This window comes from Musa acuminata, chromosome BXJ2-2 (assembly GCF_036884655.1).
Source record: "Musa acuminata AAA Group cultivar baxijiao chromosome BXJ2-2, Cavendish_Baxijiao_AAA, whole genome shotgun sequence".
NCBI lineage: Eukaryota > Viridiplantae > Streptophyta > Magnoliopsida > Zingiberales > Musaceae > Musa > Musa acuminata.
In genome coordinates, this window is record NC_088339.1 from 24,553,515 (window position 1) to 24,567,014 (window position 13,500).

Consider the following 13,500-nt stretch of genomic DNA (forward strand, 5'->3'; position numbering starts at 1 on the left):
CACTCTTTGCTTGACTCAAAGCAGTAAAAAACCAGATAAGAAACGTCATCCCAATGGCCCAACGTCAACTCTGACCTTAAGACAATGTGTTGATAAGCTAGTAAGCCACCTCCATTACTAGCACTTAACAAGTAGGGTAAGGGGATCTTCATTGATCTCGGTCCTCGCTGTCAGGCGCCCAGGTATAAAAATCAAGCCCGAGGCCAAACAAGGATAAGCGAGTGAACACTACACTCTCCCGAAGACAACTAACTTACTCCTTCCTCATCTCTCTTACTTAAGCATCAGAGGGGTCATGCTGGTACCTCCCTTCGGTGTCGACTTGTCGTGCAGGATCCCCAGCACGGTTGAGGATGAGTTGCGAGACGACTTCCCCATGGGTAAGATGGTTCGTCTTCTCATATCAGTCCACTCCCTCAATAGGCAAGGAGCTCTCTATACTCGCACTATGCTATCACAAACTTAGTTGGTTTTGCCTAAGTCGTGCGGCACCCTTGCGTGTCCGTCCGTAAAGATCAGTTTCCTTAAAATCTCCTATGGTCCCCTAAGACCTACAAAAGAGAAAATGGGTTAGAGAAGCGTCTCACTCGGGATCCACAAGCAATCATTTCAGTAAACACTTTATAACCAATGTAAATTACAAACAGACTTCACAAGCCCTAAACGGTTACACAACAAATGATCCAAAATGGTCCACTACAGATCAAAATTCTCATAAGTGCCCACATGACATAACATTTGCTTGCAAGCCTAGGACAATCACTAAAACTAAAGAAAATAGGGATGCTAAGCCTACTGCTAACCCTTTATATGCTATGTAGAGCATAAACAAAATCGGAAAACACAGACATACATAAGCATTATATCGAACATCTCGTTTATAATTTTGTCCGTGACATTCTCCCACACTTATTCCTTCGACATCCAACACAATCTCCGTTACACACAACTTCCTTCATGACAACTTGATTGGAAGTACTATGACTTATTCTTCAAGAGTACCCACCTATGTGTCCTGTTTCCTTGTGCTAAGGCATTCTGAACCAAACTTTACCTCCGCAAGTTGAGTTGTCTTAGTTTCTCCGTCAAATGCTTTTCCGAGATAAGGTGCATGTGCCTCAAAGCTTATTTCGTCTTTAGCACTATGCAGGATGAGCCAGCTCCATTAGAATGAGGGACCCATGGAATGACATGATCCCGCTCTTGTCTCTGTAAGAGTTCATATCCTTAACCTTTATCCAAGGAAAGTTCTGTGCCTCTGCTCAATGTTTCATCTTCAATGTTAGCTCCCTTTATGCGGCTTAGGTACTTCACCAAGTTACACACAAGTTGCTCCGCTACTAGATTTGAGCACCATCAAGTATAGTTGCCAACATTGAGTCGTAGCTCAAACTCAGCCATCCCGACCTTTGTGTACTATGCATTCTTCCCAGCTTATCCTCGAGGTGCCTCTTGCGCAAAGGGTTGGCCATTCCTCTAAATGTCAATCTCAGATGCCCACTCCTATGAGCGACTCATTTTTCTTACATCTTCATTCTCATTTGAGGACATGCTGGCTGCCCTCAGCGCAACCTCGTTAGGTCCCCTATGTTTGCATGTTAAGTGTTTCTATGAGTGCTTGTCCCACTCTGATACTGTATATCACGGACTTAGCTAGTTTTGCCTAAGTCATGCGAAACCCTTGCGTGTCCGTCGGCAAGGTTAGCCTCATTGAAACTTCCTATGGTCCCTTAAGACATACAAAAGAGAAAATGGGTTAGAGAAAACGTCTCACTCAGGATCCACAAGTAATTATTTCAATAAACACTTCATAACTAATACAAATTATAAATAGACTTTACACGCTCTGAATGGTTGCATAACAAATGGTCCAAAATAGTTTACTACAGACCGAAATCCCCACAAATTCCCACATGACATAATCTTTATTTGCAGCCTAGGACGACCACTAAAACTAAAGAAAATTGGGCTACTAAGTCTGCTGCCAGCCTTTTATATGCTGTGCAAAGCATAAACAAAATCGAATAACACAGACATCCATAAGCATTACATCGAACATCATGTTTATAATTTTATCCGTAATAACATCGGTTCTCTACCACAATCCTATATGTCTAACTCCTCAAGAAAGACCTAACGTTAAACCAAGCTAAGTTGACTAATCGGTCAATGGCCTTAGTATAATCACATATTCCTTATAAATAAAATATGAGTATACTCATTAAACTCTCTCGAATAATTTGAGCAAGTGTCTTTTGATTTCTCAACTAATCTAAGTATGAAAGAACAATTTTTATTGGGCATACTCTGGATGTATTTTCTATAGGATTTTACCATCGAAACCTCTTGTTTGTACATATCAAACTTACCATCCTTCGTAGATTGCTATAGACAAAAGTAAAAATAAACTTAGTCTTAGTAGCCTCCATAACACCATAGAGCGGGGGAGGAAGCATAGAAGACAGAGGTAATTAAGACGGGACAAACATAGTGAGACAAAAGCAACTATGATAAGATAGAGACAACCACGATATTAGAAGTCATACGCAATGAAAAAAATCTAAGGATAATTAAATTATAGTTTTATAAACTTTTATTTTTTCAAAATAAAGATTTGACTCACAATTGCTCATTTTAAATTTTATAATTTCTCTAAATTTGAATGTTATTGATTAATCGGTTTTCATACAAAGGTTGTGCTTGTCCCAAAAATAAAAAGCACAAAGGGATGCTATGTTAGAAAAATAAAAATAAAAATATAGATTGTTTTTAAAAAATACCCAAGAAATAATTACATATATATTTTTCTTTCCGCTCCTCTTTTTCTCTCATCCATTCTTTTAACAAAAAAAAAAAAAACAAAGAAAACAAAAATATATAAAGGAGTCTAGAAGTGGCCCCACTAACAAAAGAAAGGGCTCAATCAACTCTGATCGAAGTGGGTACGACGTGTATGCGGCGGCGACGGCGGCGGTCACCGTCGTCCTCTCCAGGAACCCCGATCGACTTACCCAGCCCCGGGTGCCGCTCCGCCTCCCCTTCCGCAGCGAAGTACCATTCCAGCTCCTGCACCATCTCATCCACCCGCCGGTCGAGGTGCTATGCCAGAACCGCCGCCTCCACGTGCACCCACAGGAAACAGCACCGATGCCGCAACCTCTCTACCTCCTCCCCGGTCACCCTTCGCTGCGGCTCCCCGTCCGGGACAAACGGGTCGCGCCGGGAGTCATAACGCTCCAAGAGCAGCGCGTGGATAAAGGAGTTGGACCCGCCGGCCAGCACGGGAACCCTGCGGCAGGCGGTAATGTCGCTGGCGGCGCAGCCAGCCAATGCGCGGAACGCCGGCGGCGGAAGCTCACCAGTCGCCGGGTCGATCTCCCCTATCAAATGGTGCGGCACACCGCTCCTCTCCACCACGGGTATCTTGTTGGTGGTGATATCGAGGCCGCGGTACACCTGTATCTTATCGGAGTTGACGACCTCCCCGGAGAACATGGCGGACAAGTCTATAAACAGCTTCGACTTCCCTTTGCCGGTGGCCCCCATGATCACCACCACTCTTTCTTCTCCTGTAGACCATATCCATAGAGGTGGTGAACGTAATGGTTCTGCTGCTGTGGGAGTGCAACAGTGGCCACGGCACGCCGCTGCTTCGCGGCAGCCGTCGGCTTCTGCAGGTAAGCTGTAACAAGGGCTCTGCTGCCACCTCTCTTATAGGCATGTAATCACCTAATGATACTCTCTTCTAAGCTATCACGAATCTCACAGGCCTGTTTTGGAAGAAGTAGCACTTCATGCAAGGCAAAATAATGCTAAAAGACTGCCATCCTTCGTAGATGATTGGAACTGATGCTGCCGCATACTTGACTATTGTGCTGATTAATGACAGCTTGTTCACGATTATTGAGCTAAGCTTGAATCACATGAACTATGAATAATATACAAGTGTTGTTTATTATCAGTGTCATCTATTTACCTAAGACATCCATACGCAATTTGATATGCATGACTCGGCGTGTTATCGTCCATGTCGGCCATCGATGTTTGCATCCACATGGTGTCACAGGAATCGTCATCGAGCTCGTTGGCTTGCTTCAGAGTTGAAGGTGGTGGCAACTGAAACTATTGCTACTGAGTTTCCGTGAACATAATAATTAGCATGAGGATTATTTTACTTGCACTTGCAAAGGAGAGTGGCCTTCTCACAGATCTGCGATGTGAACCCTCACTTCATGGAAGAATGAGGATTTCATATCTTCGTGTTGGGGTTATGTTGGGTTACACACACTCGACAATGATAGCTAGCAGCAGCAAGGTGAGCTGGTTCCTAGAGAGAGAGAGAGAGAGAGAGAGAGAGAGAGTGCTTGTTCAAGGCTGAGATGCTAGCAAGATGGCCTCTCGGGGGCTACACTTGATATGATCAAAGACAATTTGCCTTGCAAATCTATTTGTATTTTTTATTTTTTTCAAATAATAAATAATGAAGGTGAGATTTCACGTATTAAATATCAATCGTCTCTCTCTCTCTCTCTCTCTCTCTCTCTCTCTCTCTATATATATATATATATATATATAATTCACCTGTTAATCATCCCTCTTTTTGATTAAGTCCCTTCATTAGACCTCGTTAAACTTACTTAATGATAGTGTCAATGTCAAGAGTTAAACGAAGGGTGATGGTCAATAAAAACAAAATGATATTTAAAAAAAATGACGTTGTGCGAAAGTATTTTGAAGTTGGGGTATTATTAAAAAAATCTCAAACTTAGATTTTTTTAAATTATATATATATATATATATATAACTTTATGATATATGACACTTTCACAATCAAAATTATTTACTATATCTTCATGGTTAGTCCTTACTTAACTACTCTATTAGTTGAGGTACGATAAAAATCATGGGTAAGAATTAAAACAGTATGATCCATGCAAATTATGAATCATGATCTCGTTGAGATATATTATCACAAATTTGTGTAGGTATTTTTTAGAAAATAACTTATATGATTGTCAATCCTAATATTTACATGAATAATGTTGATTTGATTAAATTTCATTTTATTTCTGCTTTGTTTTGTGTACACAAAATCATTAGATTTTACTCTAAATTTCAGAATTATTATTCTCGGACTTTGTCGGATCATTTCAAGCTGGACCAGTTATTGAACCCGCTTCGGTCCCTTATCGGATCAAATAATATTAGTTAAAAGCAGAGCCTGTTCGCAATCGGATCGGATATTGCAGGTAGCGCACAAACCATCTTCCCCCGTCGCAAGGGTTTTCCTCCGCCCCCAAATCCGTAGAACCCTTGCTCATCTCGGCAGCCGGCGGAGTTGGTCATCCCGTGGCATGTGCTCCAGTTGGTCCTTACTGGAGGAATTGGGCGATTAGGTTATTGACTTCCTCTATGAGGCCGATCAGGCTTCCGGAGCCGCCGAGTGGCTTGATGGGGATGCCTGAGATCTTCGAAGGCGGAGTTAATGTCATAAGACGGGCAGTGGTGATCGGTAACGGGTCCGCCGGGTCAGAGAATCAGAGTTTGGGCTTGGTTCGCGCGCTTGGGCTGTCGGACAAGTATTCGATACACGTACGATTTTAGTAACATCGTTTTCTTTGTTTTTAGAGTTGATTTCATGACAAACTTGATGCATTCTTTTGGTAATTTATGACAATCCTGTGGAAGCAACAGTTGCAATACTAATTACCTTGATCATATGATTTAAGTTCTGGATGTTCTTGTTTTGTGGGCGTGGAATTAAGAGGGGGACGCTTTGGTTGATTGTTGGATATGTCTGTGGTTCTCTGGTGACCGGCTGGTAACATAACTTCAAGGCCCTTAGATTGAATTTTTTGCAGTAAAAATATATATTTCTTGTTCTCTTGATGCATAAAACTTTATACTTCTCCAGGAATTACTTGACACTTAAATATAAATGAGATCTAGTTGTTGGAATATCAAGATACGAAACATTAATCGTTTTGGGATCCTTTTTTTTTGTCCCCAACTTGTGGAAACTGGTTCTTTTCCTTAATTTGTTGGGAGGAATCTCAAGTGTTGGATCAATGGGAAGATATTCGACTTGAATCTATGATAGTATGCAGATGCATATATGTTTCGGAAAACTCTAAATATGGTCGACAACTTTCTTGGAATTTACTTTTTATATCTTGCTTCTCATGTTTGGTCAGTGACGTTTCTTGTGATTTTTATGGCTGTTTGTCTCTTTTATTCTTGTCAAATCTATAGCGTGTTACAAGACCAAGAGGGGGCATAAATGAGTGGCTTCGGTGGCTGCCTGTCTCTGTCCATAAAGTATTGGATAATCTAATCAGACAGATATTTGGCAATTCAAGATTGGTTATGTCACTTCAAGGGAGGAAGTTAGTCCCTTTTCCTGTTCAGAATGGTGGACATGTTGGCTTATCATCCATTTTAGAAGCTGATGCCAGGAAGATTGCATCCATAGCTCGTGAAACTTTTGAAAAGTAAGGTCATGTTTACCTTTGATGCTATAAATCCACAAGATATGATGAACTTTCTAAGTTATTGTATGTATAATTATTTAGGGTGAAGGTTTCAAATGTGATGACTTGTAAATTCTTGCATGTATTAACTAGAGCCATCATTCTTATTTCCCTTGCTTTAGATTATATCGTAGAACATTGCTTTCATGATAGGTCTCTCTCTCTCTCTCTCTCTCTCTCTCTCTCTTTATATATATATATAGAGTTCAGAGATAGTTTTAACTTCTAAATACCAAAGGCAGTAAGAGTTATATGTTCCAGTTGAAACAGCTCTTTCTTTTTTAACAAATCTTCTACGAATTGATGTTCAGTTTTAGGGTACTCTAATTTGCAAATTCTGCCTTCATTTTGTTGATTTCTTAATGTATATCATATGTTATACCATTTCCTTTTGTTAAGAGTTGTTGTAAATTGTGTAGTTAAAGTTGACTGAGAGAGCTTGGATATCAATGAGTATAAGATGGTTTTGTAAAACTAAAAGATGTGGAAAAGGCTCTGAACAGTTCATCGTTAGTATGAATTTTTTTTTCGTAGTGGGTGGTATGGGAGACCAATCAGCAAACAAAGTTTGACTTAGTTTTTGTTGATTAGCATTTTGAATTTGGTTTTTATGCTGAGGACAAAATGAGAATGCAACTGACCATCATCTATCTTTTTAAGTGTAGCATATACTGTATATGGAGAACAATATTAATAATGATTGTTGGAAGCAATGATGCTTGATGCTGTTCCTTCAAATTTTTTTATGTTTGATGCCTTTTGGCCTTGTGACATTTTTTCTGACAGAATTTTAGTTGTTCTGGAAATTATAGCCTACTAGAAGTAGATACTATAAGTAATGGAGATGTCAAGATTCAGGACTGCTAATATATTCATCAAGTGATCTGAGTTTCTTATCCTCTTTACTTCTGTGAAATATGTGGCCATTAGTTTTGTAGCTTTAATTGTTCAAGAGTCTGGTATTGGATTAGTGTGCAAGAAAATATTGTAATGACTGACGGTTCCTTTTACATCTTTCTTTTATCTGCAGTGCATCACGTTTTAATGCTAGAGTTTGGTTTTTTAATTGATAGCATTGTTCCCTTTGCTGTCATATGTTTCTTACTGCAAATAGTTTCTAGCTTGCTAGTAAGTAATTGAACTCTATTCACAAGGTTTCCAGTGGTGATTCTTGATTGCAGTACATGTAGTGTAGTAGCCTCTTGCCTTACATTTGATTGGTATTGAGCAGGTTGACTTAAAACTGCTGAAATATATATGATTATGGCCTTTTTTGTCGGACCTGATATAAGCTAAATTACGAATCATACAATTACAGCAATTTTTTTCTTTCAGGGAAGGACCACTCTTGATAGTTGCTTCTGGTCGTGACACAATATCAGTAGCCAGCTCAATAAAACGTTTAGCACCAGAAAGTGTTTTTGTCATTCAGGTCTGAACTTTTACATAGATTAAAAAAATATCAAGAGATCAGTCTATTGTATATTCTGATCCATGCCATCCTTGTTATTTCAGATACAGCATCCAAGGTCACGCCTTGACAGGTTTGATTTAGTGGTGACTCCTCGTCATGATTACTATGCTTTGACTGCCAATGGGCAGCAGGAGATCCCTCGTATTCTTAGATGGTGTATCACTCCAAAAGAACCACCTGGTAGGAATGTGGTATGTTTCTCTATGGTTATGCGGGGCACCTTTATGCAAGATGGATTTAATACTTGAGCATATATTACACAAAAAAAAAATCTTTATTTTTTTTCTTGCTTGCTTGGATATTTAGCATTTCATATTTTCAGGTCCTCAGTATAGGAGCACTACATCAGGCTGATTCTGCTGCTCTTCGAATTGCTGCAACTGCCTGGCATGATGAATTAGCCCCTCTTCCGAAGCCATTGCTCGTAGTTAATATTGGAGGGCCTACAAGTAATACCCATTTCATTTGCAGTAGTTTTTTGTTTCTTTTAGTTTGAAAGGTTATTAAGTTTTTTGACTATGCCTTATGCTTGTTTGAGATTCTTAGAGTAGCAACTTGTCAATGACAGGGATCAGATTGCTTTCAAATTGCTGTCATAAAGCTTCCTAAAATCTGCATGAAACATCCAAGTACCATTTTCCTTCACGAGGAATAAAGATATCTTGAAGGAGCAATTAACTTGTTGTGTAGCATCTCCTTAACTTGCCTTTCTAGATAAGCTTTTTGCATAATAGGGATATTAATATGGTCTAACATTCCCCTGATCTTTTCCCAGCTATATCTGGATCCTATGATGATGTTTTCTAGGTAGGGGAAAACTTTTTGACTCTTTAAATTGGTCAGCTAGCTGTTATTTTTGTCCTGCACCGGAAGTAGGCACTTGTGGTTATGATTGATAGGCTGAAACTACTACAAATATATATGAAAATTTTCAAGCATCTTAGGTACTCATTAGTTCGCAGTAGTGATTTCCACCAATTTATACGTGCCAAAAATTTTCAAGCAGCTTTTGTTCTACTGGACTGCAAAACTGCTACAGGCTGAATCTTTCCACTACTCATGAATTGCTCGGGACATCTCAAATGCTATGATGGGTTGTTTTAAGCAATAGGAGGGTGGTAGGAAAATGGGCCAGCCTGAAAAGATGTTTGGATATTAAGTTCAGTAATAGGCATCTCCCTTGGATGTAGTTGTATGGACTGTCTTTAAAGATCATCTTCAGGTTGTGCAAATCTCACTAAATGCTTTTCACAGTTTCCATAGTATGCATCTTTTGTGAAAGTACACAGTACACACTTTCCATGGCATTTAAGCTTGTCATCATTCCCACCATCATTCCAAAGGTGGTGATAAGTTTCATCATTAAGTCTCTGGGCATTGATGCTAGAAACTTTTCTCCAAAACTGAAACAAGGTGCTGTTTATATTAGTAATAGTAAAACACACATCTTACATTTAGGAGACACACCTAAGACATGCATAAGAATTTTGAGAGTTCCATTTGGTTGGGGGTTCCTCTTCCTCTTGATATTCTTCATCTTTCACATCAATGTTGCGTTCATTGTTCCTTGTGTCATCTCGGTTCAGTACCATCAACTTGGTGTGTTACTTGCACCTATGCCCAAGGCCACTTCACATGGTCATAGATACTTGAAAGGTTTATTCTCTTAGCTAATCGTCAGCTGGCTCCGTACTGTTGAGGGATAGTGTAGGTCTTGAAGCTGCTATAGATGCTTATAGGAAGTAGGTTCATAAGTAAATGTAATTGAATCTGTAGTCCATGAGAAGGGCTTAGGTAGTGTTGCCCTGATATTGTTGTAGTTGCCATTCTAGGCCCACTAACAATAGGCCTATGTTTTTTTGTAGACTGTTGATGGGTAGTGTTGATCCCTCTCTTCTGCCCCCTTGTGTTAAGAAAAGCTTCAAGTGGGACGGGTGCACTGGTGACTGGCACTTTAGTGCATAGATGAGACTTCAAACCACCTATAAATTACCATTCAAATATTCTTTGAGGTTTTAAGCGTTGAAAATCTGGCTTGGTACGTCACCAAGGTGCCTTGGCTTCCAAAATAACATTGTTATTTTGATAACGCTTGTACAAAAGCCTTCTTTTGTAGGTGAAAAGATGTTAATGGCACTTCAGAATCTTTTGAAGTTCCTACATGGTTGAAGAACTGCTTTTTTTGAAGACCCATCTTGAAGAATGACCACTACTAAACTTTGAAAGTTGAAGTGAGTTTGATGGTGTAGGATATAGCGTAGTTCTATCAGTTATTTAGCAGGGTAATAGCATTTAGCAATAGCATTGAATTTGTGTAGGAATTGGCCGAGGGTTTTAGCGTTGTCGTTGGACACAATGACATCTTGTTGGCAGGTGTGGACAGACAAGTCCACTGTCCATCATTTCCTCAGGAATTGTTTTGGGGATGATATTGCTGCATTTGCAGATTCAGAATTAGTTATTGAAGTACAGACCATAATTCCTCTGCTGGTATTTGAGGTCAAGCTCGGGCTCCTTGATTTCTTCCATTTTGTTGGTCCCTCCCTACTATTGTACTGGGGGTGGAAAGGTCCAAGGATGCCGTCTTGTTGTTGTTGGTTGCATGGCGAGGTCAGCATTTGAGATGTTGGACATGACAATGCTAGAGTAAGCTTAACATATTCTTGTAGTTACAATGTCATGTGACTAGTGGAATAGTGATTTGTTGTCTTATTCCACAGTCAGGGTTGATGTGATAGGCTGCAAGGTTCTACGAATGTGGTTACTCTTCTTGTTGGATGACTATTCACATGATTGTAGCTAACATCTGGAATGTCTGGTCTTTTTCAAGATCTTGATAGTTTATACTTGATCGCAAGGACTCGGGCTCAAATTCCGCCTTTGACATTTACCCATTTCAAAAAAAGACTTTTCATATATCTCCATAAATAGGAAATTGACGACACCTTACTGGTTGCCTGCTAGCTTGGGCATAGCTTTCATCTGTATGTTGTGGATCGAAACATGGCGTCATGATGATGTTTTTCTCCACTTTGTCAAGGCAATCACTTAAATAATTCTATGCTGCCACTAAATCATGTTGCTTTGCACCTTCATAAGCATGGTAGCAATCTCTTAGTTTGAATTTTTCAAAAATGTATGAGCATCAATGGGGAAAATTCTGACATAGATGTAGGCCGACATAGATCATTTTCTACTATCCTCTAATACTAAATTGTAGAGTCTGTTTCCTCTAAGAGAGTAGATAGACAGGCAATAAAGAGACATAGGGAAGATATAAAGTAAAAATAAAAATAATATTGACACAATGATCCAAACCAATTCTACAATGCCTATTTTCATAAACTTACAGATTATTGTCCCCTTGATCCATACTTGACATCAAGAAAACTAAATATAAAATTGTAATATGCTGTGAGTTGAGAGAATAATAGGTTCAACTGATAAGGTTCCAGATCAATCATCTCCAAAAGTCCAACTTAACTGGAAGTTCTGAAACATGCAATAAAAAATTGTGATGTTCTTGATTTACGGCCCCTTTCCTCTTCCACCTTTCTACTGCATTCGTCACCTATTGATTCTCATCTGCCACTGAGCTCCCTTTCTCTAGCATGCCTTTGTGCAGTGCCAGATGGCAATCTTTCAACTCCTATTCCACAGGCATTCCTTAAGGTTCTGTTCACTTGACAGGAACAAGGTGTATTTGAAATACTATAATATGTTAATATGATTGTTTTCTGCTCCGTCTTACACTTAATTTTTTGCAAACCAATGCCATATCCAACCACAACATCCTACCAAACGGGTCCATTGTTGACTGTTACAGCTGGGGCACCCAGTACTAGACAGGCTTGCTTTGGTGACACTAGCATCATCTTTATTGTGGCTTCTTAGTAGCTTTGTGGCAAATTTTATATATAGATTTACAGCAGTTGAAATTATGCCTGATATGTTTGCTAGTGTTGCTTTTGCTTTTGTATGCTCCACACAAGACTTCTCTTCTTGTTGTAAATGGTCTTTGGATTTTGGTATTTTGATGCATGTTAAATTTTAAATTGTTTCAGGGAACTGCAAATATGGTTCAGATCTTGCCACACAGTTGGTAGGTTCACTACAAAACGTGCTGGCAAGTTGTGGAAGTGTTAGAATTTCTTTCTCCAGGAGGACTCCTAAAAAGGTTTAGGTTTGGATTATTTGTTCTTTCTTCTTCATTTGGCTTGCTCCCCTCTAGAATAAAATCACTAATTAATGTTGACAGGTTTCTGACATTATATTACAAGAGCTAAGTAAACATCCAAAGATATATATTTGGGATGGAGAAGGTAACTTTTGATATCTATAATGAGAATCTTTGTATGCATCAAATATGAAGTTTGATTTTTGTATTATCTTCGTTGAAATATCAAGACCCAAATCCGCACATGGGGCATCTGGCATGGGCTGATGCATTTGTCATTACTGCGGACTCGATTAGTATGCTCAGTGAGGCTTGCAGCACAGGGTATAACTCAAAAGTTGCTTCTAATTCATTAAGAATGTGAATTTATAGATTAAGGAGCTGATCTTTACCTTTTTCATGTGAATTGCAGGAAACCAGTTTATGTGATTGGAAGTGAGTGCTGTAAGTGGAAATTCTCCGTGTTTCACAAGACTCTTCGTGAGCGAGGTGTGATTCGACCATTTACAGGATTAGAGGATGTAAGCCCATCTCTGTTTCTTATGATTTAGGGTGTTTTTATGGTTCTTCTAGAAGTTTTCAACCATATTATGTCCATTGTTGATTCGAAGCTCAGTTCTAGAGGAATGCAACATTACTTGCTTGGGCTTTTGAAGCCTTTGTTTAAGTTGCTTATTAATATGATGTTAATGATAATTTTTTGAGAGATTCACTTATTCACCTAGAGTGAATCCTTTTAACTATTGTCATTACCATTGTCATCATCAGATCTGATACAACATGAAGTCGAAAAAACCATTACCTGTAACCTTTTTTCTTTTAACTACATTGTGTTTTTTTCGTTATCTCCGCTTCATGTTCTGCAATTAAATCATCAAACATTCTTTGGATTTTCAGATCTCAGATAGCTGGAGCTATCCTCCCCTTAATGATGCTGCCGAAGCTGCTGCTCGGGTTCGCGAATTCCTTGCCGAACGAGGATTGACACTAGGCCGCTAGCTGGTCATATATGAACTGAGTTCACTGATGAGGGATCGTCCATGGTCACAATTGGGACCCACATCCAGTTTATATATTGTTTTTGAGTTTTTCTGTGATTTATAGAATAAAATGATTACGACCCCCCCGGCTTATGAGGATGTGAATATGGTTTATACCAAGTATATTTTGCTAGTGATCAATCACCGATGTTGAGTTTGCACAGATAAAGAATTCATTTTCTGTGATTATAATTGTATGGATGGACCTGCATACGTGATGGGAAGCAAGAAGATTTTGCTTAGGTTTTATTATTGCAGACAGTTTCTTTTGTTACAGCA

The 13,500-nt window shown here is 39.2% G+C and overlaps 1 protein-coding gene and 1 pseudogene across 1 annotated transcript; one reads left to right on the forward strand and one right to left on the reverse strand.

Annotated features, from left to right (window-relative positions):
- Positions 1 to 2,524: 2,524 nt before the first annotated feature.
- On the reverse strand, positions 2,525 to 3,989 carry LOC135604811 (adenylate isopentenyltransferase-like; annotated as a pseudogene).
- Positions 3,990 to 5,243: 1,254 nt separating this feature from the next.
- On the forward strand, positions 5,244 to 13,495 carry LOC135605509 (mitochondrial fission protein ELM1-like). The gene is made up of 10 exons (XM_065095685.1): positions 5,244 to 5,592; positions 6,253 to 6,491; positions 7,866 to 7,962; positions 8,046 to 8,195; positions 8,327 to 8,453; positions 12,069 to 12,181; positions 12,263 to 12,326; positions 12,412 to 12,505; positions 12,594 to 12,702; positions 13,079 to 13,495. The coding sequence occupies exons 1-10, from the start codon at positions 5,413 to 5,415 to the stop codon at positions 13,178 to 13,180; spliced, it is 1,275 nt and encodes a 424-aa protein (XP_064951757.1). The 5' UTR covers positions 5,244 to 5,412; the 3' UTR covers positions 13,181 to 13,495.
- The last annotated feature ends 5 nt before the right edge of the window (positions 13,496 to 13,500 follow it).

Coding starts and splice junctions, on each gene's coding strand:
- LOC135605509 (XM_065095685.1), top strand. CDS start 5,413: ATGAGGCCGATCAGGCTTCCGGAGCCGCCGAGTGGCTTGATGGGGATG. Junction 8,196..8,326: donor AACCACCTGGTAGGAATGTG/GTATGTTTCTCT, acceptor TCATATTTTCAG/GTCCTCAGTATAGGAGCACT. Junction 8,454..12,068: donor TAATATTGGAGGGCCTACAA/GTAATACCCATT, acceptor AAATTGTTTCAG/GGAACTGCAAATATGGTTCA.